Below are 26,356 nucleotides of genomic sequence, written 5' to 3' on the forward strand. Positions count from 1 at the left end.
CAGGTGTGTTCAGTCGACTTTAAAAACCCCCGTCATCTCAGGATCTGCAGCGAGCCGCTGAACCCCCGGGAGAACAGGAACACCGGCCTGTAGCTGAGGGCGGCCATGTTGGTTTCCTGAAAGCCAGTGAGCGACCTCAGCAGCAGGGTGGAGACGCGGCGGAGCGACCAGAGAGCCGAGTCCACACCATGTTATCACATAATGACAGTCCCACACTGGAAAGACGAGCTGAAGTTTCTCCAGGAATAGTCGCTCCGCCAAACACAAAGAGGCAGAGAAGCTGAGGAACTGGAAACTGAAGATGAAAAGACGTTTTTACAAATGGCTTTTATTCTTCCTTCATCATTTACAAACTTTTTGGACAGTTAAAATAAATCTTTCTTAGAACTGAAGTTGCTTTGCTAGTGGTTTTCTGAGATCAAACCAAATTTCATCCATATATATATAGCAGAGCTTTTAAGTACTGAGAGTTCAAAACATTAAATATAGGCACTGGAATAGCTTAAAAGGACGAATGTTTAAGACTAGAACGTTGTTCAAAGGCTTCCTCCGCCAGTCGTGCGCGGGGGAAAAGGCTCTTGCATTTCAGATAATAAGCATGAATCCACATTAAAAAAACGTCCTGTATACGAGGAGCAAAAATACAAGTGAAGCCGTCACAGGCTGGAGGTTAGGCTGCGCTGACTGCAGACCACAGGAATGAACTATTTCTGGAAAGATCCGCTCCTCTGGAAGAAGAAAGGCCGGCTCCGCTCCTCACTGAGCGTCCAGGACGTCTGTGGGCACGGCGTCCGATTGGCCGCTCGGGCTCCGTGACGCCTCCAACGACCAGGAAGAGGGCGTGGCCTGGTTATAGAGCGCGTCCTGCGTGCCGAACAGCGGCTGTTTGAGACCCAGGTGGTACAGGAGGAACAGGTTGAGAGCCACGGCGGCGAGCAGCGGGAAGACGGTCAGACCCGAGCCAAAGCCTCGCCACGAGCTGCACACGCTCAGACTGAGCCAGTACACCAGTCTGAGAGGAAAACAACAAAACAAGACAGGAAGACAGATTAGCTGAGTCAGCATCATCACTTGGTGATGGTTTTAATAGGATAAAAACTTGGTATCATGAGTTTGATTTCTATAATCAGTTTCAACTTCAATAAATTCAATCATTCCATATAAATTCAGAAAACAGAATTTAAATTCAGTCGTCCGCTGGAACAAATCTCATCACTTTCAATCTAAGTCATTTACACAAACACAAGATCTCAAGTCGAGACTTTAGAAACCTTTTCAAGTCATCAAAGTACAAGTCAGAGTCAAGTCCCAAGTCACCAGAACCCAAGTCAAGTCAAGTCTCAAGTCTTCTCTTCATGCATCAAGTTGAGTCTCAAGCAATTAAAACTGTGACTCCAGTCTGACTCTCTGTTGTGAATCACTTTGGGGTTTTTTTTTTTGGTTTTGAAAAGTGCTCCATAAATAAAGTTTATTACTATGATTATATTATTATGAAGTTGAAGCTTCAGTGATAAAACCCTGCCAGTTGTTCGCCTCACCTTCCCAGGACGAACACGGCCACCAGCACAGGAACCACCTTCAGCTGCTCCTGGGGCAGCAAAGCAGCCAGGACCAGCAGGTTGAGGACGTAGAGGAGGAACAGCTCCAGCGACGCCGTGACAAACAGCTGCTGCAGCGCCCGGCTTCTGGGAAACGGCTGCACCGGATCCAAGGAGCCGGCGCAGAACTGGCACACCGCACCCACAAGCATCGCTGGGAGGGAGAGAGAGGGAGGGAGAGGGAGGGAGAGGGAGGGAGAGAGAGGGAGGGAGAGGGAGCAATAAGTCTAGTTAGAGCCTGAATCTGGGCCATCTTTCCACAAACAACCTGAACTCTGAGCTGCACTTGATCTTGTCTGACAGCATACTTCTTTATTTTTTATATATATCTTCATTTGCATACAGCAACTGCCAATGAAATGGCCTACATGCAAACACTCCTGGCTGGTACAAAGCATCAACTTGACAAATAGGAGGGAAGCAGAGAGGGAAAATAGACTGAGCAGACTTTGTTTTGGATGTTTTCGCCACCTGCCTTCTCCTTCTGCTCGTCCAGGTTGGGATGTGATTAAAATATTCAGAAACAATTAGGGCATGGCCTGGGAGAGGAGAGGCAGCCAGACTCTTATTGTAGTTTCCATTTAAAGCTATGCACAGGAGAAGGAAATTATGCTTCTCCCCAGAGGCCCGGGACGACTTCTGCTGCCTAGAGGTCGAAGGAGTATGAAATTAAAGGGGACACCAGACGCTGGAGCATTCCGAGACGAGGCGGCCAGACCGACTAAACCTTCTCTTAATCTTTATCTTTTATTGGAATCGGTTTCGGACGGCAGTGTGCAGGTGTAGCGTGTGTTTGACTCAAACCTACCCAGCAGGATAGGGACGGCCGCCACCACGCAGCAGCAGAGAGTGAAGACGATGCGGCTGAGCGTGTCGGGGCAGTCTGGGGGTTTAATGGGGACGTAGAAATAGAGTGCATAGAGAATCCCCACTGCGCACAGCAGGGAGGCCAGGACCGAGCAGAAGGCGGGAACTCGTCCGCTCTGGCAGCATTTACAGCAGCTGCAGCAGCGGCAGCAGCAACGTCCGCTCCGGTCTGCGGCCTCGGCCTCGCAAGTCTCTCCCCGCCCCTCCGGCCGCCACACCGTCAGCTCCACGCTCTCCGGCGGCGGGCCGATCAGCGGCCGGCCCTCGTCGACGGCCGAGTCCGGATGGGTGGACTCGGGGCTGCGTCTCGGCGAGTCCGTGCCGTTGGGAATGTCTCCCTGAGAGGCCGGGCTTGGACCGGTGACGCAGTTTTCCGTGGCGTCTTCCAGAGCGGGAGCCGTGGCGACCGGACTGGAAACAGTCTGATCCAGAACTCCCTCTTCCGCCTCGTCTGCTCGCCGCTCCTCTGGCTGCTGGGGGCAGGAGGCAGAGCCTGTGCAAACCAGAGCAGATTTGAATACCGCATCCAAAAACCAGACATTCAAAGCATCAGCTGCAGCCTTCCTCCCACTCTCTCTCTGTCATTTTCTGAAATCCACATTGCAAGATAGTTAAAAAGCAGAAGCCTCGGCCGCTTAAGAACTTTTGGAAGAGACGACCTCAGGCTCCTGCTGCTGACGAAGTAATATTTCATCAATATTGAGTCTTTTATTCACTTCCCAGCATGCATTAGACAGATGGTTAGATGCAGGAGGAGGCCAAGTTCAACATGAACCCAAACAAGCACAAAACGTTCACAGTGTGATATTATGGCACAATAACAATTCATATTAAAAGAGTTTTGGAAACTGTTTTGAAGTGAAATCAAAGATATTTAGGTCCTGATTTCACCGATGCAGCAGGTTCAGACTCAGCTTCTACAGGAGGTTTCCACGTTGCTGCAGGACGCTCTATATTCAGCGTCAAAATGTTTGCTTGGTTGAATCAGGACTTGGCAGAATGACTTGGCTTGGGGAAGAGCTGCAATCATTCACCCACTTCCCATTACAGAGCGAGTCTCCCTCCTCCCGGCCGAGTCTCTCTCAAAAAAACATTTATCTGACGTCTGGGACTTTTCTTGATCTCATGTTTGTTTTGACTCGGACTCGTCTCTGTCTCGTGTCTGTTTGGACTCTGACTTATTTCGATCTTGTGTCTGTTTTGACTCAGACTCGTCTCTATTTTGACTTGTCTTGGTCTCATGTCTGTTTTGACTCAGATTTGTCTCAGTCTCGTGTCTGTTTTGACTCGGACTCGTCTCGGTCTCATGTCTGTTTTGACTGACTTATTTCGATCTCGTGTCTGTTTTGACTCAGACTTGTCTCAGTCTCGTGTCTGTTTTGACTTGGACTTGTTTCGGTCTCGTGTCTGGGAAGAGCTGCAATCATTCACCCACTTCCCATTACAGAGCGAGTCTCCCTCCTCCAGGCCGAGTCTCTCTCAAAAAAAGATTTATCTGACGTCTGGGACTTTTCTCGATCTCATGTTTGTTTTGACTCGGACTCGTCTCAGTCTCGTGTCTGTTTTGACTCAGACTCGTCTCAGTCTCCTGTCTGTTTTGACTCGGACTCGTCTCTGTCTCGTGTCTGTTTGGACTCTGACTTATTTCGATCTTGTGTCTGTTTTGACTCAGACTCATCTCTATTTTGACTTGTCTTGGTCTCATGTCTGTTTTGACTCGGACTTGTTTCAGTCTCGTGTCTGTTTTGACTCAGATTTGTCTCAGTCTCGTGCCTGTTTTGACTCGGACTCGTCTCGGTCTCATGTCTGTTTTGACTCTGACTTATTTCGATCTCGTGTCTGTTTTGACTCAGACTTGTCTCAGTCTCGTGTCTGTTTTGACTCGGACTTGTCTCTGTCTCATGCCTTTTTTGACTCAGATTTGTCTCGATCTCGTGTCTGTTTTGACTCAGACTTGTCTCAGTCTCGTGTCTGTTTTGACTCGGACTCGTCTCGATCTTGTGTCTGTTTTGACTCGGACTCGTCTCGGTCTCGTGTCTGCTTTGACTCGGACTCGTCTCTGTCTCGTGTCTGTTTTGACTCGGACTCGTCTCGGCCTCATGTCTGTTTTGACAGATTTGTCTCGGTCTCGTGTCTGTTTTGACTTGGACTTGTTTCGGTCTCATGTCTGTTTTGACTCGGACTCGTCTCGGCCTCGTGTCTGTTTTGACTCGGACTCGTCTCTGTCTCGTGTCTGTTTTGACTCGGACTTGTTTCGGTCTTGTGTCTGTGTTGACTCAGATTTGTATCGGTCTTGTGTCTGTGTTGACTCGGACTTGTTTCGGTCTTGTGTCTGTTTTGACTCGGATTTGTATCGGTGTCGTGTCTGTGTTGACTCGGATTTGTTTCGGTCTTGTGTCTGTTTTGACTCGGACTCATCTCGGTCTCGTGTCTGTTTTGACTCGGATTTGTCTTGGTCTCCTGTCTGTTTTGTCTCGGATTTGTCTCGGTCTCGTGTCTGTTTTGACTCGGACTCGTCTCGTGTCTGTTTTGACTCGGACTCGTCTCGGTCTCGTGTCTGTTTTGACTTGGACTTGTTTCGTTCTTCTGTCTGTTTTGACTCGGATTTGTCTCGGTCTCGTGTCTGTTTTGACTCGGACTCGTCTCGTGTCTGTTTTGACTCGGACTCGTCTCGGTCTCGTGTCTGTTTTGACTTGGACTTGTTTCGTTCTTCTGTCTGTTTTGACTCGGATTTGTCTCGATCTCGTGTCTGTTTTGACTCGGACTCGTCTCGGTCTCGTGTCTGTTTTGACTCGGACTTGTTTCGGTCTTGTGTCTGTTTTGACTCGGACTCGTCTCAGTCTCGTGTCTGTTTTGCCTCAGACTTGTTTCGGTCTTGTGTCTGTTTTGACTCAGACTTTTCTCTGCCTTGTGTCTATTTTGACTTGGACTCGTCTCAGTCTCGTCTACGTTTGGACTCGGACTCATCTCTGTCTCGTGTCTGTTTTGACTTTGGTCTCAGCTGCTATCTGATGTCTTCTTCAAGACCAAACTTTTTCCCACCTGAGATCCATTGTTCTCCACCTGTTCTACTTTTCTTTATTTTCTCCCCAGCACTACAAACTATTTAAAGGATTTCAACCTGTGTAAATAACGGCCCTCAAACTGGTTTGCAGTGATCAGTTGAAGCTCCAGCAGACTGATCTACATCTCTGTTCACCTTAAGAAACTCCTTAAGCTTTATTTTTACATTTGGAAAGACATTTACGCTGTTTACACACAGAAAAATAATGGTTCTTAACTGGTTCTTCAAAAGGCTGTGGTTACATCGTCTACTAAAGAACCACTTTATTAAGTGGATGGTCCTTCATGTTCCTCACATGGTTCTTTGGGATATTAAAAGTCTCTTAGTTCTTATTTGAGTTATTGGATGGTGTGTGATTCATGGTGGGCATAAATGTGGAAAATAACCACAACCACATGCCACACCCCTCCACGGTCCGGGGGGTTGGTTAGCTGCCTACTAGCCTATATGTTGTGCAATTGCAAATGAGCCTGAACAAAGGCAATTAAACAAAAACACAATGGAGATATCTGAGCAAAGGAGAGCAGAACCTTGGCCTGAAAGGTTTTTTGTGGAACCAGAAATGGTTCTTGTATGGCATCACTCCAAAGAACCATTTTAGGTTTTCTTGGAAGTTTTTCCTTGTATGCTTTGAGAGTCTAAGGCTGGTGGTGTCAGGTAGATTAGACCTTATGTAGGATGTCTTGATAAAAATCTGTTTTTGTGTGTCTTCTGCTTTGTTCTGCTTCCTCGAGTTTGTGTTATATCATTCTGATTTTTGATCAGTTAGATCTAGTTAGGCTCATTCAAGTCCTTTGAGACATGCTGTGATAAAGAGCTGTAGAAATAAACAAACTTTCTGTGTGTATTTTGTTCTTGAACAAGACTCAGTTATCTCTGGGGCCAGTTGCATAAAGCTAGTTTAAGACCAGTCTAAGCCTTAGACTGGTCTTATTCTCAGGGTGGACCAGTCTAATTAAGACTGTCTCTTACTTGAATATTACAACTGACTTATTTTGAGGTAGGAAAAGTTAGCCGCCTTCCCCCCTGGCTAATCTTGAATTAAGAACTTTGTTGTTATGGCAACGAGTCGGCCTAACTGTCAGAGAGGGAAGTTTAAATACTGAAGCTGTTTCATAAAAGATGGCAAATATTTGTTTTTGGAAAGAGCCTTAAGAAGGGAGCGAGTGTTTAGTGACAGAAACAAGCCATTAGAGATCTACAACAATCAAGAAGTAGTAGGAACAGGTAAATATAAGTGTCTATAGCAAGTTTGACAAGGTCACATTTAAGTCTAAGACTAGGTCTATCTTTATGCAACTGGTCTCAGTCCCGTCTTGGTCTCGACTGTCATTGGACCTTTTGGTCTGGACTCAAACTCGACTGAGGCCTCTCCTCCAAACCTACTGTGCCACCGTGTCAGAAAGTAGAAATCAGAGGTAATAACTCACTCCTGGGCAGGTCGGCTCTCTGCGGCGGCTCCAGGGAGCGCTGGGAGCCGCTGACAGAGTGGGAGGAGGAACGCAGCTCCTCCACCGACGACTCGGGACTGTCCGACACCGGGGCCAGGGAGATCTGGGTGTCCAGGTCCAGGAAGGGCGAGAAGGAGAGGCGGGCCGGGTCGATGTCCTGCAGCTGGTTGATGATGTCGCTGATGGACTCCTTCACGCTGTCGATCTCCTTCACGTTCTGCCGGTTGGCAGCCTGAAGCCCCGAGCTGCTCATCGTCCCACAGCCTGCTGAGACCGAGAGGGTCAGCTCCAAAAAACACACCCAACCAGGGGAAACACACCTCCACTACAGTTTACCACCTTTTTTATCTGCAGGAAAAGGGGGTTACCATCTATTGATTTGCAGAAATAGAACTTACCCACCTTTATATTGGGCAGGAAAAGGGTTTACCCGCTTTATTATTTGCAGAAATAGGGGTTACCCACCTTTTAATTAGCAGTACAAGAAGTTACCCACCTTTTTAGGCTGACTCTTATGATCCTTATGTCATAAATGTATAGTAGACATCATAGTAACTAGTATTAAACTGATACTGTTGTAATAGGACAGGGACTTTTAAGGGAAGAAGCATAAATGAATGTAGATTTTGGTTTATATTGGTGTTGTTTTCATTATAATGATAACTGACTGGAGGTCAGTTTACCAGACACATCACTGCACCTCTGCCTGTGAAGTTATCATCACTGAAGTTTTTAGTTTTCTTGAGACCTTTACTCACAAAACAGACATCAGATGTATTTTAGAAATCACTGAACAATCATCGTGATCTGAGACTTGTTTGCCCCATAAAGACATTCTGCAGCCTATAATGTTTTGAAGTGAAGTCCTGTACTTTGAGTGTCAAAGCACAGACATTTACTCTGCTTAACCTTATAATTTACTGGATACACTCCCTAACACAGACATACAGCCTACTAATCCTGTAATACATTTTAAGAAGGTTACCATACAAACATCACAGCAGCACTTTAAAAATATCATTCAGCTAAAATCACAAAATATCTTATAGTTATATAGGAGATTAAAAAATAGCATAATACACAATAAGGTCACTATGAACTCACTATTGATTACCACAGTCACTCTGTAAGTCAATATAGGAGTATTATAGGAATATTATAGTGATATCAGACATACCATCAAGTCGGATACGGTCATTATTAAATACCTACACATTATAAATCCATACAGGAGTCTTACGGTGTTTTCGGTCACTGTTTGGTCTAAAACAGCACTAAACGGCACCAGCCACGACAGAATAATCTGACTTTGTTGATTTGCTTTGATGTGAATCGCGTGGTGAATTTCGGCGGCTCTTATTAACATCTGGGGATTGAATTTGGAGGATTTTTTTTTTGTGGCTCTTCTGGCGCGGATCCAGCCGTGGCGCAGAGTCGGCACGCAAATCTGCGCCGAGGACGTTTCCTCCAAACAAAACACGACTTTACCATGTATAGAGCTCAATTAGGACTCGGGCTTTTCGGCCGGAGAGGAGTAAATCTCGGCGGATATCAGACTTGGCGTGGATGTGGAAACGCGCAACGGGGGCAATGTGCTTCTCCTCACTGCAGAAAAATACCTTGACTGGCTTTTCTCCCGCTGCTGATCCGCTCTCTCTATCACAGAGAAACAACAAATTCTGCTTCAGAAAACAAAATGATACCTTCTGCTCTTATTTGGTTTAGATAATAGCAGCAGGAAATGCCTCGTTTGGTAATAAATCAATCAAATGAGGCCAAATTGCGCCTCTACCTGCGTAAACTGCGCGTACAGAGCGACGCAACGCTTTGGAAAGTCATCCTGAGTCTATTAGAGCTGAAATCTTATAGTTTGTGGCCATTCAGCAGCAATTAGAGCAGTTCACCATCAGACTGCAGAGAAAAGTGAGCAGTGTGAGTGAATTTAGCTCCAGTGAAATGCCTCTCTAAGGGTTTTATTCAATTAGAAACATTCCTCGCAGAGAAACTTACTTTAGTCGGAGGTTGCAGGAGATTTGGTGACTTTACTGTTCTTGCAGTAAAAAAAAAAACCTTCCGTCCTTCTTTGCCGTTTTTCCCTCCCCCTCCTTCTGCTTTTTGTCTTCCAGGATCCTGAACTTCTGAATCAAATTTCAAGACGGACAAAATACTAGGCTTTTCCTCCGCCCACACGGGCTTTTTTTTTTTTTTTTTTTTTTTTTCCTGGGTACCATGTCAAACACCATATGGAGCAAATAAAGCCAGGGAGACCGAGGAGGAGGAGGAGGAGGAGGGGGGTGGGGGGGGGGTCATCAGCAGACGTTCAATTTGCCTTGAAATTCAATATTAACAATCATACCCCCCCCCCCCCAGTTTATCTAAAAAGGCAGTGAAAGATGTTTACCCTATGAAAAATCTCTATAATAATCCTATAATACTCCTATAGTGATTTAGAGTGCGTCTGTGACAATCAGTGTACAGTGACCTTACTGTACTTTATTGTATATTGTTGTTATCTCCTATGGTATCACTATAATATTTCTATAATATTCCTGCAGTGACTTATTGTGTGTTTATAGTGACCTGAATGTACTTTACAGCCAATCTCCTATAATTTCACTATAGTGACTTATGGTACTCAATAATGATTTTATAGTGACGTCATTGTACTTCAGCATTTGTTTTTCTTTCTTTCCTGTACATTTCCTATAGTTACCCATAGTGTATCCATGGTATCTTTTTTAATCTATGGTATCACTAGAATATGCCTTTAATATTCCTGCAGTAACTTGTAGTGTGTTTGTGGTTCTCATTAATGAGCTGATTATTGTACTTTATTTTTTAATCTCCTGTGGTTTCACTATTTTCCTATAAAATTCCTCTTGGAATTATTATACAGGCTGTAGTTTATAGTTTTGCTGTGATAATTCTATAGTATCTTTCTAAAATGTATTAAAGAATTACTATTTTCGTATAAGCGTGCATTGCAATTAAACATTAAGAATCATACAAGTGTAAGCAAGTATACTTTCAACACTTTCAGATGAAGCAGTGTGTTCAGTCTGTCTGTCAGACAGAGGGACCGTTGGGCTTCAGTATTAAAAATGAAACTGGGTCTCCAGAAAAATATGATAATTAGATGGAACATTTTGAAAGCTGTTCTGATGAAAGGTTTCACTCTGCTGTTGTTTCTCTACAGTGGGAAGTTCTGCATCTTATTATGAAGGACTTTAAAGGTTTAAAGTTATTTAAAGTGATAATCTGTTACATTTTTATATAAATGTCTGTTTTGTTACTCTCCATCACTGCCTGCTCTAACTCAACAGTGATCCAACCCATATCCAGGTCATAAATCTTCTCTGTCTGGTCTAGACAGCCGGTGTCTGGTCGCTCTTTCCTGGGAAAAATCCTCTGCTGCACAGGAAGTGATGTGTTTTACGTTTCCGGTTTGTTTGGCATAAACAGAAGAAGAAGAACTGGGTAGTTAGCATGAGCAGTGATAGCCACCATGACTGAACAGACAGAGAAAAGAGAAACTCAAACTGCAGCAACAGAAAATCCAAGCTCCGCCCACACTGTTTGATTGACAGGTGATTGACAGAAACACCACAGCAATGAGGCTGAGCAACAAAGATGGAGACTAAATAAAATAAAACAAAAACACCCAACTTGAAACTTATGGATTAGCACTTTAATGAGAGACAGTGTGGGTTCCTGGACCCCCGGGGGGCCGCTGAGGAGGGTCTGACGGTCCAGTGAAACAACAACTAGAATAACTTTACTTTCATTTTCAGAAAGCGCAGTGAGAGAAAGAGAGGAAAGACTGTTCTGATCACAGGTTTCATTCTCACTGCTCTTTCCTCCTGTGCAGCGATGTGGAGCGGACTGGATGGAAAACATAAACCCACACTGAGACATGAAGCAGTATTCACTGCAGAATGAAGACTAATATCAATATTATTACATAGTATTGAAATACATTATATATATGTATATCTGCCAAAAGCAAATAGTCAGTATGCCTGAAAAAGAATGATTCATTTACAGGATAATTTTATTATTTGCAAAAAAAGAAAGAAAAGGAAATGAAAGCATATCTAAAATATATACAGGTAACAGCTGCTGATTTGCCATTTTTATCAATAAATTAATGTTATGAGTATAAACAACATATTTCAAGTTTTGTCTTATAATTACACATACACCGTTATTGCTCTGTAGAAAGTGGCGTGGGGGGGTAGAGGGGGGGTGAAGGGGGTGTTGGTGAGGAATCACCAGCTGCGTGTCTGAAACGCCACACCACTCAGCCTTAAAAGTCATTAGGGGAGACAGAAGGTGTTCTGGGTGTTTTGGGACACAAAGCAACCGGCTTCAAGACAGTAAAAGTCAAACTGGATCTGGATTCTGCTTTCAGCCAAAAGCACAAAGGATTCAGTCTGGATCTGAGAGTCCGAGGGAGAGGAGAGGAGTGAGGAGAGGAGTGAAGAGAGGAGTGAAGAGAGGAGAGGAGAGGAGAGGAGTGAAGAGAGGAGTGAAGAGAGGAGAGGAGAGGAGTGAAGAGAGGAGAGGAGAGGAGCGGTGTCAGTCTTCTGACAGCAGCCGGTGGAAATGATCCTTCCTCCTCTTCAGCAGCTCCCGGAAATCCTCCTGAACACACACACACACACACACACACACACACAAATTAATTATTACAGATTAATTATAAAATCTAAGGGCGGAAATGACTAGGGCTAGAAATCAATACCACAATAATCATAAGGATTTGTATTCCATAGATTTATAGCATGATGTGGCGTATGAAGGTAAAATAAAGTTAAATAATCAGAGTTTCAAACAGTTTCAGCAGCTGACCAGATGTTTAGAGTAGAACAGGACTCCAGACCAAAACTCAATATTATCATTTACTGTCTTTCAGTGGAATCATATGGTGATATGAAGATATTTTAATATCGTGACACACAATTCTGCTGCTGATAACAAGCACATTCTGTTTAAAAGCTCTGAAATATTCAAATAATGTTCCTTAAAATGTTTCATACCTCAATTTGTCAGTTTTGTTTGACTTCACACTTTAAATCACCACTCAGTTCAATGCAATGAACATCAATTTGATTATTTAACGTGATTTTTACCTACATAAGCCATATTGTGAAAAAATATTGCCCAGCCCTATATATATATATATATAAAAAAAATACTCATATATCATAAACATATTAAATTTTCATTTTAGGCAGTTAGCTGACACTTTCATCAGAGAGACTGAACGCAGCAGTAGAATAAGTTTCCTTTCCTACATCACCAAGGTCACAAGGTTAAAGATCAAATATTCCTGTGACATGGAGAGGAGACGCTCTCATCTCTATGGAAGACAATTCCCGCCACTGAATAAAATATCGCCACTGTGACTTTATTTCTCCGAATTCTGTCTCCCCCCCCCCCCCTCGCAATTCTGACTTTTTTTTATATCTTGGGTAAAAAAACTCAGAAGTCTGCAATATAAAATCAGAACTGGGAGAAAAACATCTGAACTCTGAGAAATAAAGTCACAACTGGCAATTAAAAAAACTCAAAATTCAGTCTTTTTTATTTTATTCATGGCGGGAATGGGCCTCCATACGTCTCTCCATACAGAAACTCAATTCTACCAGTTAAAAAAAACAAAACCTTCCAACGGTCCACAAATGAAACAAGCAGGTAATAACCGTGATGTAATCTGATAACAGTCTGACTCACAGCAGCAGACAGCTTCTCCAGGTAGGGGACGAGCCTCTGCAGCTCTCTGTCCTCCGGCGCTCCAGACCAGCTCTTGATGGGAATCGTGTTCATCAGCTACAAAAAAAAAAATTAAAAAAAAAAATCACCTTCAATTAATACAAATTCTGTCTTCTACAAATTCTGTCTTCCCTGTTGTCACTGTACAGAGGTGAGACAAGAGGGAGTTACAATAAACTGAATAACTGTAGTCTTTATGTTTGAAATTCATCTTAACATGAAATATCTAAAACATTTTGGGCAGTAGAAGTGTAACTGAGACGATAACTGAAATTTAAATACTGTTTCAATACCGTTGTGAAAGATTGAATTAAATACTGAATGTTACAGAGGATCAATACTGCAGGATGAAACTCCACATCACCTCCAGAGGGTGTGAATGTGCAGACTGGAGAGGTAGAAGGAGAAGGAGAAGGAGAAGGAGGAGGGGGAGAAAGGAGAAAGAAAGAGGAGGAAGAGGAAAGAAAATAAAGAAAAAGGAGAGGAAGGAACAAGGAAAAGGAGGAGATGAAGGAGAAGGAGGAGAAAGGAGAAGAAAGGAGAAAGAAAAAGGAGAGGAAGGAGGAAGAAGGAAAAGCAGGAGATGAAGGAGAAGGACAAGAAGAAGAAAGGAGGAGAAAGGAGAAGAAATGAGAAAGAAAAGAAAGGAGGAAGGAGAAGAGGAAGGAGGAGAAAGAAAAAGGAGAGGAAGGAGGAAGAAGGAAAGAGGAGAAGAGGAAGGAGGATAAAGAAAGAGGAGAAGAGGAAGGAGGAGAAAGAAAAAGGAGAGGAAGGAGGAAGAAGGAAAGAGAAGAAAGAAGAAAGAAAGGAGAAGAGGAAGGAGCAGAAAGAAAAAGGAGAGGAAGGAGAAAAAAGGAAAAGGAGGAGATGAAGGAGAAGGAGAAAGAAGGAGAAGAAAGAAGAAAGAAAAGAAAGCAGAGGAGGAAGGAAGACGGTGGAAAAGGAGGAGATGAAGGAGGAGGAGAAGAAAGGAGGAGAAAGGAGAGAAAATGAGAAAGAAAGAAAAGAAAGGAGGAAGGAGAAGAGGAAGGAGGAGAAAGAAAAAGGAGAGGAAGGAGGAAGAAGGAAAGAGGAGAAGAAAGGAGGAGAAGAGGAAGGAGAAAGAAAAAGGAGAGGAAGGAGAAAGAAGGAAAAGGAGGAGATAAAGGAGAAGGAGAAAAAAGAAAAGAAAGCAGGAGGAAGGAAGACGGAGAAAGAAGAAGGAGAAGAAGGAGGAGAAGGAGAAGAAGGGGGAGAAGGAGATGGGGGAGAAGAAGAAGGGGGAGAAAGGAGGAGAAAGAAGAAGGAGAAGAAGGAGGAGAAGAAGGGGGAGAAGAAGGGGGAGAAAGGAGGAGAAAGAAGAAGGAGAAGAAGGAGGAGAAGGAGAAGAAGGGGGAGAAGAAGATGGGGGAGAAAGGAGGAGAAAGAAGAAGAAGAAGAAGAAGAAGAAGAAGAAGAAGAAGAAGAAGAAGAAGAGCAGCAGGAGGCTCCTGACAGGACTGCAGCATTTCTTTATGGATTCTCGTATTTTTTTGTTTTATTTTCTGTAATGCTGAAGTCCTGCAGCAGTGCTCACATGGTATGGGTAGGTGTGGGGGGCGTTGTCCAGGACCACCGTCTTGGCCGGGTCTCTCCCCAGGACGCCCAGGTCCTTCACATAGTGTCCCAGGACGCAGGAGCAGTCGTCCTGGTACAGACGGTGCCTTGAAAAAGACACAAACAACAAGTCAGACAACATGCCGAACGCTCGAAGCTAACTCTACCGCTGAACTCATTGTAATTCAGTCTGGATGAATCCCAGACGCTGACGAGGCAGACTGCAGAAAAACAGCAAGAATCACGTCGACTGACGGGAAAATACGGGCGCAGAAGAGTTAGCCTGTAGCTAATAAACCCGATACAAGTCTCTGCGGTTCTGGAAAACGTTTATGAAACACAGGTGGAAGCAGACGCACCGAAACAGCTTCCTGCACGGGTCCAGGATGTCCAGTATCTTCTCGGCGTATTGCTTCTTGGCAGATGTGTAAACAAACATCTGGAACAGAAACACAAACAGCAGCTGGAACCGATTCCACCCGGAGCACAACGCTAACACAGTTTACCAGAGTTTATCTGCACATATAAAGATGATAAGCCACACAGAGAGAGAGATACATTTACTGTTTGTGTAGAGAGAAGAAAATAAGAAATGTGTGAGAGTGGTGTGTGTGTGTGTGTGTGTGTGTATATATAAAGAGAGAGAAGTAGGGAGAGAATGTGTGTGTTCTTTAAACTCAGAGCAGAGGTTAATCAGACGGGCCTATAATATTATTCAGTCATAACTTCGTAGATTTAAATATTACCTGATGAATATCGTCACTGAAAACATACAGACAGAAAGCACTTGCTTGTCCAAAGAAAACTCTACTGTACACACACACATGAACCAGGCAGCTTCATTATAAATAAATTAAACTCAGTGTTTTCTGAGGCGTGAAACTTACCTCGTAGACCTTTGCCATGGACTGCAGGAACTCCTTCACATGCGGCCGCAGGATCATGTATACCTGATGAGGAGATGAGGGAGGGAATAAATGAATAAATAAATACACAGTATATTCTACATTCTCTCCACAGTTCCTATTTCTTCACCTAGCACTTCTGTCATGCGTGAATATTTTACTAAATCTCTGTTTTGACTATCGGTTGCTTGTACTGTTGGTGATCTAGAAAGTGAAGCTTGCTCTACTGCTGCATTTATTCTGTGTTGGACAGACTGGATCTTCTGCATAAGAGGATCAGATAAATGCCTAAAATGAATGAATGTATGTTCATTAATAAGATGCATCATTAAAAATCTTTTGTTTTCATGTAAGGAGCTGCATGGAGCATTTTAAACATCAATACATCACTGTCAAATTAATTGCTACCTTGGTATAACGACTGTAAACAAAAGAGAGCATGCTGGAGACGATCGAGCTCACAGCAGCAGTGTTGTTAGTTCTAGTGTTTCTCCACATTAAGACTACATTTCCCATCAGCCCCGTTGCTTCCTGCCCCCTCCCTCCCCCTCCCTGAAGAGGATCAACATGTTGGAAGTGATTTCTCCATCTTCCTTTCCCTCCTTCCACCATCTGCTGCCAGAAACTCTTTCAGCTTTAGCTCCGTTTGCTCTGGAAGAACAGAACCTCTTCCTGTTTTGTGCCGTAAAGCGATCCAGCAGATTTCCCTCCAGATCCACCAGGCGGAGTCTCATTTGTTTACAGTAAAGTCTTCAAATGAATGTGGTAATGACTTAATGATGTTAAAATGCTACACACAGCACTTTTAAAATGAAAGTCATGTATAACTGATTTGCTTTCTGTGTATCTAAAATTCAAAAACTGTGCTCACCTTGTACTGATGGTCCTGGAAGGAGGTGTGGAAGGTGTACTCCGCCTCCTCGATCACGTTCAGAGAGCTGAACATCAGGGTTTCATCCTGCAGGCACAGACACAGAGACGGAGTCAGCTTACTGTAGTATAGTATAAAACCAAGACGGCTTTCTGCTCTGTGATGATGGGTGACGTCGCCAAGTACAAGGTGAGTCGATCTCTGCTTTAACTCCCCATGTTTAAGAGTTTAGAGCATCCAATTGTCATTTCCACCCACAGTAGTATTATTAAGTTCTACATGAGTTAATACACCCAACGTTTGGACGGTCTAATTGATTCCCAATTATATCTTGTAACAGTCACAGCTATTTAACGGTGATTGATAAATGTGCGCAGCAGGATGAGCATTTTCATTTTTTTTTCCCCACAAATCAAATCGTGACATGAATTTTAGAGTCAAAATGAATAGTTGAAATTAACGCTTTTTATACAGTCACACCCTTGTCTTGCAGTGTAGGTTATATGTTCTCATGGGTCCGTCTGGATTAGGAAACGGGTTATAAATTTCACACAAAATACACCAATAGGCCTGATGAGATTTAAAAGAAATGGGAAACAAAATCACAACCCTATGTTAGTATGTCTGAGCCTAGTTCTTGTGAAGGAATACAAGCATATAACTCACTTACCAAACTGACCGCACTGCCCACACTACTGATCATAATCATTAGCCATAATTGTTTTAAAAAGGAGATCATTAACCAGAGTATTTTAGACTGGACTATTTTGTATTTGACACAAGTTAATAACTTTAGCAATTGCTGTACATTATCCATTCTAAAAAAAAAATGTCAAGTTCAGTGTCCATTTTGACTAATCAAGTATTCGACTTCTCGTGCCCGGGCCTGCTGAGCAGGGAGCAGCAGGACTGGACTCACCAGGTCCAGCACCAGCGTGGCCTCCGGGGTGCTCCTGGTTTTGGGGGGAATGTCTCTGACACTGGGTTTGGACTGCTGGGACGGGATGTTCTTGATGAAGGTAAAGCTGGGAAACAAAATTCCTGTTAGAATAAACAATCATTAACACCAGGAGAGAGAGAGGGAGATGGTGGGGGAAAAAAAAAGGTAAAGAACAAAGGGATCCAGTGACAGGTTTGGTACAGATTAGACTCCAGAATCAAAAGCGGATGCAGCAGTGCAGGAATATGCACACAGACACCCTATTAATTAATTAACTGGTGTATTTGATAATCATTAAAATATAAACAAGAGGACATACCAGTAAGAAGATAAGAATGATCCCAGTAAGAATTATTGCACTATTATTTCAAATACTAGGCTTAGGCTATTTTTGATTTGACATCACATCCTGTTCACAAATAGCCAAATGAGTTCTTATCCAGATTATAAGAAACCAGATGAAGATATCTGAGTTGATGCCAGCAGCAGCAGCAGAGACACTGAGGCATGCTGGGAGACTTACGGGCTGAAGACGTCTTCGTTGTCGTCGTCTCCGGCCAGCAGGTCCATGGAGCCGAAGCCAAACACACACTGCTCCGGACTCATCAACACGTCCTTCCCGGCACCTGAACGCTTCACGTCTGGACAGAGGAACGAGACCGCACATCAGCACCCAACACTGACCGTGTTTTCACTGTGAGCAACACGATCAGCAAGATGTTCTTTCATTTCCTACAGAGCTGAGCGGCCGGGGAAACTCAGCCGATGTGCGGACGCTCAACAAGCTCGTCGGCGGAGAAAAGTTGATCACAGCTGAACTTTTTGTCTGCCGTCAACAGCCAATCAGACCCCCACGCTTCCTTGTTTTCTTACTAATGTGATTTAGTTTCACTAGTCCATACCCGGGGATGCGCGCGCCACAACTACGTGCAGACTTGCCAAAAATGCGCATAAACAGCGTAAATTTGGGAAAATGGAAAAATCAGCTCCGTCACTCCCTGCCTATGCCAATGCTCAATGCCCATGTGCAGTTTCAGATTGATTGGCCAACCCATTGAGGAGTAAAATGGATGCAGACAGACAGACAGAAGGACAGTTTTCCTCATTTTATAGTAGGATGAGCAATAGCTGTGCCTCGCAAGTGCAAAATGGAGAAGAAGTCCATTCCAGCAGTTCAAAGCTTCCCAGTTCCCTACAACATCTATTTGAAAGACTACAGGAGTAAACGCTTAAAAAACAAACTTTCCCCTCATCTTTCCTGCAAGACTTCCAACTGATGCTGCACCGACTCATTCTGGATCGAGGCTCTGAACTCTTAACAGGACACAGCGAGTCCTTTTGCCTTTTGCCAATAACGACAACGACAAATGTCATCTCACCACATCAAAGCCCGCTGAGCCGTTTACACTGAACAGCTCACACTGCTTTTTCCATTAGGTGCACGCAGGGTGGGAAAATACCACCAGCCACCAGAGATGAAGATGCTGACATATTCATGCTGTGGCTGGAAAGTTAGTCGACTCCACCAGACACTTTGGCTTTGAGAATAGAAAACGACCTCCAACAGGATGGCTGGATGTCTGCCAAAGTGGCTGGTGAAGTAGTCAAAGTAAGTAAGTAAAGTTTAATTATACGGCACTGATCAAGAGTGAGCATCAGTCAGAGCGCCAACAATAAAACAATCATAAAAGCAATAAAAGATAATAAGTAATATAAAAACGTTAAGACACACAAAACAAAACACGAAGACAAATCAATAAGCTGGATCTGCACAGGAGTCTTGCTGAGACATTTTGAACTACTTGTAGTTTCCCCGAAGCCGATTTGTTTAGGCAAGCGAAAAGAGAATTACAGTAATTTAGCTTGGATGAAACAAAAGCATGTATAATCATTTCAAATTCACAATGAGACACAATTGACCTTCATTTTAGAAATGTTTTTGAGCTGGAAAAAGCAGGAAGGAGTCAGCGTCTTGATGTTTTGATCAAGGTTCATGTGCTGGTCAAAAAAAAACCCCAAAAAGAAGCAGCTGGTGGCTTTATAAACTCTGTCCCTGCTGCCGATGGATGAAAAGGTTTCTTTCCTTCCTTTGTGCACTGATACCATTTTTTTGCTGAACTATCAATATTTAAACTTGAGTATTTACCAAGTACTGATCTGAGTGATTGGGTTGTTAATCAATACCAACGATTCAACAGCTGCTGAGATTTCTGGCTTTCAAAACTCACTTTCCAGTCTGTACTCCGTTTTGGAACAATTCTGCCACAAAAATAAAACTGAAAAATAAACAGACCTTTATCAGAATACAGTTATACGCAACCTGAGACATTTCTCCAGAAAAGCTCAATGAAACTCTATTTAAGACTTTAAGGCCGACTTTAAGGCCGTGAATTTTATACAATTTAAGATTTTCTAAGAACCTGCATGATGCCAGGTCCTAGGGCTGGGCGATATGGACCAAAAATCATATCTCGGTATTTTTAGGCTGAATGGCGATACACGATATATATCTCGGTATTATTTATGAAGTGGGCTAAATGTTCAGTTGTAAGTCAAAGCCACATGTGAGATGTCACGGGCTGGGCGATATGGACAAAATCAAATATCACAATATTTTTGACCAAATACCTCGATATCGATATTGCGACGATATTGTAGGGATGACTATTGGTGCTTTCACAAAATATTTACACAATGAGATTTTTGATAAATAATCATCAGTAATGTGGATGTAATGACTAAGTGGGTAAAGGCAAATAATAGAACAGCTAGAACAGTCTGGTAAGTTCAGAAAATTACATCACTTTACTGTAATGCAGCCTTTAAAACCAGGAAAAGACAACACTTATGCCATATCGCGATATTACGATATCCAAAATCTAAGACGATATCTAGTCTCATATCACGATATCGATATAATACCGATATATTGCCCAGCCCTACCAGGTCCTGTGTGAATGGATCATGAGCAGAACTAAACAGGAAACACAGGATCCGTCGCTGTACTCACTCTCTTTGCTGGGCGTGAGGAAGCGTACGATGGGAGAGTAGATGTTTCTGGCTGTGGAGTTACGGGGAGACGCCGCGTTGATCTCCGACAACACCCGCTGCTGACGCATGGAGGGCCGGGTCGGGGTCTTGAAGGCTAAATCTAGACAGAAAACACACACACAAGAACAGTAATGTGATTACTTTTTTCAGTAACAGTAATGTAAAAGATTATCTGATACGCAACAGCAATGTGAAACTCAGGGAAAAACAAGGAACCAACGAAATGCAAAGTAATGGAACGAGGAATGGAACTAAATACTGCTGCTGTTGAGGAATTAGTAAAGTAATGTGAATACTTTTTAAATGAGTAAAGAGTATTGTAAATATCTCTTTTTGGTTGTTTTTTTTTTATATATTTATATCGACTTACAGTACTTGTTGTGCTTTTACTTCTACTTCCTATTTTTCTCCATGTTTATTGTATGCACCTACATACCAAGGCAAATTCCTTGTAGTGTGAACTTTACTTGGCAATAAACCTGATTCTGATTACATTTTCTGAGTAACTTGCTCAACACTGCCTACAGTAAGGCTCTTTGCCTTGAGATATACCTGTGTCTCCGTCGTCGACAGCGATGGCTCTCTTCCTGGCCCGGCCTCGGGCCAGAGGGCGCCTCGCCATCTGGGGAACATCGTCCTCTGAGTGAGGGGAGGCGACGGCCAACGTCTCTTCATCCTGCACAGGAAAAAAATGCTGCCGTCTCTGCTATATTCAGCTTTAAAGAGTCTGCGGCGGTTTGAAAGTCAAACTGTGATGGTTTCATAAAGCGGACTCTGGTCATGACCTCTGAAAGCCCGCCTGCAGTGGCCACTTGACCCATCTGTGCCAGCAGTTTGGCTCGAGAAAGGAGCTGGTATCCGTATCCCTGCGGTGGTTTAATTCAGACCATGTTTGAGCTCGGTTTCAACTCTGATGTCAAAATTATGAAAAGACACAATGGGATTGTCCTAGATGTGTGGTTCAGACTAAGACACTGAATGCCCAGAACCACAAATATTGTCTTGAAGAGGTCTTTTATCCAACATGGCTTTACCACATGGATCTCTACCATTTCACTACCAGGAATTGCAGAATTTGTCATTGTTTTGTCAATAACCAATGAACTGGAAGGTGCAGTGGGAGCTCTGTTGTGCTGTCGCTGGATCTTGTGGTGTTGGATTGTATAGGCCATTTATTGTATCTTGCCTGTTTTCAAATGTACCACAGTGACGCCAAAGGCAAATTTCCACATGTGAGAAATAAAGTTTCTATTCTGTTCTGTACAATAAGCAAAACTGTTATGGTAAACAAGCAAGGATAAACAGGCTGCATGCATGTGGCCTGGTGACCTACTTACTGGGACCCTTCCTCACATCTAACTGGGATGTTTAATCCTGTGTCAGACATCACGTCACGTTGCAGGGGCGGAGCAGACCCGACACACTAAACCATATGCAGGGACGTAGGAGGGTAAACCCACCTAAAGTCCATCTACCCGCCTCCATAATCCAACAAATCCCTTATATACACATCACAGTAACTAAGATTAAACTCATGCAAGTTATATTAAGATGCGGTCTTTAAGAGCGTGTGTGTCGGGGGCGGGGGGTTAATGCTTTTCTGAAATATAACTGATTTTTGTTTATACTGCTTCCATTCTCTCTTATGGAGAGCCAAATGTACAATTTTAATGTGCTTATCGCCACACGTACATAGCTACCCAACAGAACGTAAATAGACACCTTTTATAAACTTTCGAGTCTTCTGGTAAATTCGGCATATAGATGATATAAGAAGCAGCATTTTATTTTAATTAAATCTCAATTTATAGAACTGGTTCATGCCGTTTGCTACCGCCCTTCATTGTGTATTTTGGTGGAACAAGATTGTGGGAATGAGAGGCGAATCAATTATGAAATTTTATTGGAATGAATCCTGCTTGGTGTGGGATGTATGCCGAATTGAAGAGTGGCTCTTAAAGACTAGTGAAACGCCTTCAGTTATGTTTTTCCAGATAAGGAAAGAAACATTAATATGCCACATTTCAAAGAAGTTTGGTGAAGTTCTCTCCATACAAGAGAAAGGGGCACATCCCTTGGGCAATCCCGAATCTGGTAACACCCATTCATTCAATTTCTGAATGTAGCTACGTTAGCCATGATATAAAACAAATAAGAAACCGTTGGCACAATTTTGTAGCATCACTTTTTAAGAACAGCCTGATTACTTCAGCCATTTCCACCATAACATCGTCATAACTGTTTGGATACTCGTCCCGTTGTATACCTTAAATCTGGAGTTTACTTCACTCCGCAGAAAGTAAGGATCAAACAGGAAAAAGCCAGAGTGCGTCCAGCGGATGCTTCAACAACGCCTGTGTATTGTTTTGTTGTGGAAGCGTTAGCTTAGCCAGCTAGCTAGCATCAGAATAATGACCGATTTTAACAAAACAAACACAAAACGATTTAAACTAACCTTATTGGTGCCGACAGCTATGCAGACGTTTACTAGCACTAGTTAGCGTAGTTAAGGCCACACAGTTAGTGACTTAGATTAAGACCATAACATTACCTTGGTTTGAAGCGGAGTTTCAGCCTGCGAAAGCCGCGTTGCTCTCGGCGTCGCTGTGCTTGACCGTCGGCCGTTGTTCTTCCGCGTTAACGAACACTCTCCAGTGGTTTTTCGAGACCTAAGTCTCATTTTTCCTTCTGTATATAAAACTTATGAACATAAAATATCTCCGACCAAAAACCTTCAATATAATGAAGGTACACGGTTGGATTTAGTAGCTCCACCAGCTTTTCTTCCTCTAGGTAGCTCCAATGGCTCCGGTAGCTCCGCCCGGCTCGTCCCTGCCTCTTCTCGAATCATTTTCACCATAGGGTTTAAATCTGCCGGGGAGCGATAGGCTCGCCGCTACGTTTGTTATTATTGGGCGGTGCTTCAGAAGGCTCCAGTGTCAACGTGAGACCCAAGTCACGTTGCAGTGTTGAAGATACAGTGCGATTGTGTATGTGACATGAGTCTAATATAATACTACCACGGGCTTCATCCAGCCCAGCAGAAGGAAACCTGCCCTAGTTTCTGAACGTCCTATTGTGAATAAATTCTGGAAAGATTTTCTCTTACATATATTCTGTTTCGACTATAGAATAAGACTGAGATAACATTTCAGAAAAAATACTAGTGTTTGGAAAGCAAGATAGCTTCTCTCCTGAACATGTTTTAAACTGCCTTATGTTGGGTAAATTCTGTATACACAAACAGAAATGTAAGGATGAATCTCCAATACTCACATAATACTTGCATAAATGCATTGATTTCTGGTCCTATTGATTCAATTTCAACAACCAGTTTACTTCATTAACAGCCAAAGTAGGCTGGCTACCTGATCTACATCTGTAAAAAAATAAAATTAAAATAAAAATCACACTCAAAGCTCAGATGACATTTAAGAAAGATGATATTTTATTTATTTCAGATTCAAAATAAAAGTATTCACACAAACACATTGAGTAAATAGGCAAGAATAGCTCTTCACCCCTCAAAAAAAAAGAAAAAAAAGGTTTAATGTAGTAGAAACAGATCTCACAGGTGGTTAATGTGTGGTCTGGGTGCTAAAAACTGGTCACTGAAGAGGCACAACACGGCCCACCTCCACTGCACTGTTTCCATGGTTACTGGGAAACATCCCATTCATTAAAATAAAAACATCATAGAAAAAAAAAAAAAGGAGGAATAAGCACACATTTATAGAACAGACTGAAAGACTTTGTGCCTGTATATCCAGAGTAGTAGTACTACTAGTAACAGTAATAGTACTAGTAGTACTACTACTAGTAATAGTACTAGTAGTAGTAATAGTAGTAATGTGGAGCCGGAGGTTCACTGTTGTCGGTGCTGTAATGACCAACTGAACTGCAGAAGTGCTACATGAGAAATAACCTGTAACACACCGAGAGAGAGAGAGAGAGAGAGAGAGAGAGAGAGAGAGAGAGAGAGAGAGAGAGAGAGAGAGAGAGAGAGAGGGACAGGGGGAGAGAGAGAGTGAGTGAGTGAGTATTAGAGGGAGTGAGAGGGACAGACTTAGCGAGAGAGAAAGGGATAAAGAGAGAGAGTGTTAGAGTTAGAGAGTGAGAAAGTATTACAGAGTTTGATAGAGTATTAGTGAGAGAGACAGAGAGAGAGAGAGTTGGATAGGAGAGAGACTTAGAGAGAGAAAGAGAGAGACAGAGAGCTAGGGAGAGAGACGAGGGAGAGAGAGAGAGAGAGAGAGAGAGAGAGAGAGAGAGACCATTAAGAGCCACAGCCTTTCTATGACTCTGGCTGGAGATAAGGTGAGGAAAGAGATGTAATATTGTAAGGTAATGTATTGTATTGTAGAGCCACTCAGTGTCCAAAATGAACTTCCTGGCTCACCTGCCTGGTAAACTTTAAAAAAAATAATTAAAAAAATTCCCTGCCAAGAAGAATCTTCAGCGGCCAAAACAATGAAAGTAAAGTGAAGAAGGTTTGTGAGCTGAACTGTAACTGGAGCCCTGCTGGGAAAATGCGTCAAACTGGAGGTAGAGGTAGATTTTCCTGAGAAGTCCGAGACGAAGAGACAGAGCCTCGTTTCAGTTCCGACTTTTCCAACTTTCATGAAGACATGTGAAGCATGCTCCGCCCATCACGAGCTTCCCAAAACCATCACATCATCATTATTATTATCATCATCATTAGTAGTATTATCGCTATATTAATAAATCTGCTCAAAATGTAATCTCTGTGTGCTGGGCTCACTACAGCATATCCACAAAAAAAAAGCAAAGAAAAAAACCACCAAAAAAAAACAAAACAGAAATATAATAATATAAACATGATATAATCCACAGCCCTGAAAAGCCATTTCAGAAATATTCTATTTAATTAATAAATCTTCATACAGGTTAATTCATACAACAATTGTCACAGCAGAAGGCATCTTGTTACTTTCTCATCATTGTGTTCACATGTCACTGTAGGCCTGTCGATAAAGTTACACAGTCCAGAGAAATACACCGATCCATGCTTAGATCTACCAGAAACTTCCTAAACAACTGGCCTTGGGATTCACACCAGGTTCTAGGGTTTGACCGATATACTGGTTCGCCGATACACCGGGCCGACATCGGGCTTTTATTAAATATCAGATATCGACCGGTCATGTTTTCCACCTCTGATGTGACGGAGGTTTGTCCTGAACACAGACACAGAACACTGGGTTTCAGCGGAGAGTTTTAGTGTCCCATGATGGTCTAAATGCAGTTTCAGAGGCTTTTCCACCCTGACAAGAAGGAAACTCTGGGGAAAAGGGTGAATAAGTGGATTTTTTTTTGTCATGAAAATGGTCAAATTTGAAAAATATCGGCGTCCCTGTAACCCTACTAGGTGCCCATTTAGACGAAACAGAACAAAGCTCTGTGTGATTGTGCGTTGTAACAAAACTTTCCACCAGGGGGAGGCATGAACACACCTGAGTCACTCCTCAGCTCCTCTCTGGTTTCCCTCAGCAGGAGGCAAACCTGCCAAATACTCATCTAAAGTGATTATCATTTACCGCTGTGAATCACATCGTGGCCGATTTCCGATTGTCTGCGGTCGTCACAATCTCCTTCACACCCGGAACGAACTCTTTAGGAACCAGCGTAACCTTTATCATCATCATGAGGCTTTTCGCCTGCCTTGTCATGGTGTGGCTGCGAATGAATCTGCCAAAGCTTTAGGCCTCGAGGTAGAGAGAGAGAGAGGAGAGGGGATGGGATTCATTGTGGTCGAAAGGGATCTGCGAGTATTCGGAGGAATACGGTGTTGTCGTAACTTTCCCCTGATTGTCGCTACTACGCAGTTAAAGACATGGAGGATGCTGCTGCGTACATCCTGAAGCATGTGAGAGAGAGAGAGAGAGAGAGAGAGAGAGCGCTGCAGTACCTCCGCTGTTCGGATGCAAATACCTCAGAGAGCGAGGTCGATGGATATGCGATAAACATGGATCCGCTGAAATGGGCAGGTGCTTGAATGTTGCCTCAGGGGCCGAAAGGTCACAGGGTCAATCTAAAAGAGCAGCGCTGACCCTTTAGATCGGGATTGATTGAATTTTCCTTCCTATAACACTCCCCCCCCCCTCCTCTTCCCCTCCTTCCCAACCAATCCTTTCAGCCACAGCATGTCTCTATTTGATTGTCAGCCATTTCCCCTAACTGGATCTGCCGGTGACATCTGTTACTCACGGAGAGAGAGAGAGACGGAAGGCTGAGCATC

General features: G+C 43.2%; 2 protein-coding genes across 2 annotated transcripts; both read right to left on the bottom strand.

Annotated features, from left to right (window-relative positions):
- Positions 1-329: 329 nt before the first annotated feature.
- LOC139925750 (uncharacterized) lies at positions 330-9,110 on the bottom strand. The gene is made up of 5 exons (XM_071917249.2): positions 8,991-9,110; positions 6,960-7,244; positions 2,407-2,958; positions 1,539-1,752; positions 330-1,012 (listed from the first exon to the last, which is right to left on the bottom strand). The coding sequence occupies exons 2-5, from the start codon at positions 7,231-7,233 to the stop codon at positions 757-759; spliced, it is 1,296 nt and encodes a 431-aa protein (XP_071773350.2). The 5' UTR covers positions 7,234-7,244; positions 8,991-9,110; the 3' UTR covers positions 330-756.
- Positions 9,111-10,659: 1,549 nt separating this feature from the next.
- Positions 10,660-22,923, bottom strand: ctdspl3 (CTD (carboxy-terminal domain, RNA polymerase II, polypeptide A) small phosphatase like 3). Its single transcript, XM_071917248.2, has 11 exons — positions 22,649-22,923; positions 20,650-20,773; positions 20,057-20,197; positions 17,570-17,687; positions 17,026-17,131; positions 16,107-16,193; positions 15,218-15,280; positions 14,690-14,769; positions 14,311-14,437; positions 12,717-12,812; positions 10,660-11,624 (listed from the first exon to the last, which is right to left on the bottom strand). Exons 1-11 carry the CDS (start codon positions 22,775-22,777, stop codon positions 11,559-11,561), a joined length of 1,137 nt encoding a protein of 378 aa, XP_071773349.1. The 5' UTR covers positions 22,778-22,923; the 3' UTR covers positions 10,660-11,558.
- Between the last annotated feature and the right edge of the window lie 3,433 nt (positions 22,924-26,356).

Source organism: Centroberyx gerrardi, chromosome 9, assembly GCF_048128805.1.
Source record: "Centroberyx gerrardi isolate f3 chromosome 9, fCenGer3.hap1.cur.20231027, whole genome shotgun sequence".
In the NCBI taxonomy this organism is placed as follows: domain Eukaryota; kingdom Metazoa; phylum Chordata; class Actinopteri; order Beryciformes; family Berycidae; genus Centroberyx; species Centroberyx gerrardi.

Bases quoted from the DNA above. Each gene is read 5' to 3' on its own strand.
- LOC139925750 (XM_071917249.2), bottom strand. From the start codon at position 7,233: ATGAGCAGCTCGGGGCTTCAGGCTGCCAACCGGCAGAACGTGAAGGAG. The intron at 2,959-6,959 runs GTGAGTTATTAC...TGGTTTGCACAG, and splicing joins GAGAGCCGACCTGCCCAGGA to GCTCTGCCTCCTGCCCCCAG. The intron at 1,013-1,538 runs GTGAGGCGAACA...TTTTCCTCTCAG, and splicing joins GCCGTGTTCGTCCTGGGAAG to ACTGGTGTACTGGCTCAGTC.
- ctdspl3 (XM_071917248.2), bottom strand. From the start codon at position 22,777: ATGAGACTTAGGTCTCGAAAAACCACTGGAGAGTGTTCGTTAACGCGG. The intron at 17,132-17,569 runs GTAAGTCTCCCA...TTTGTTTCCCAG, and splicing joins AACGAAGACGTCTTCAGCCC to CTTTACCTTCATCAAGAACA. The intron at 15,281-16,106 runs GTGAGCACAGTT...TCTCCTCATCAG, and splicing joins TCCAGGACCATCAGTACAAG to GTATACATGATCCTGCGGCC.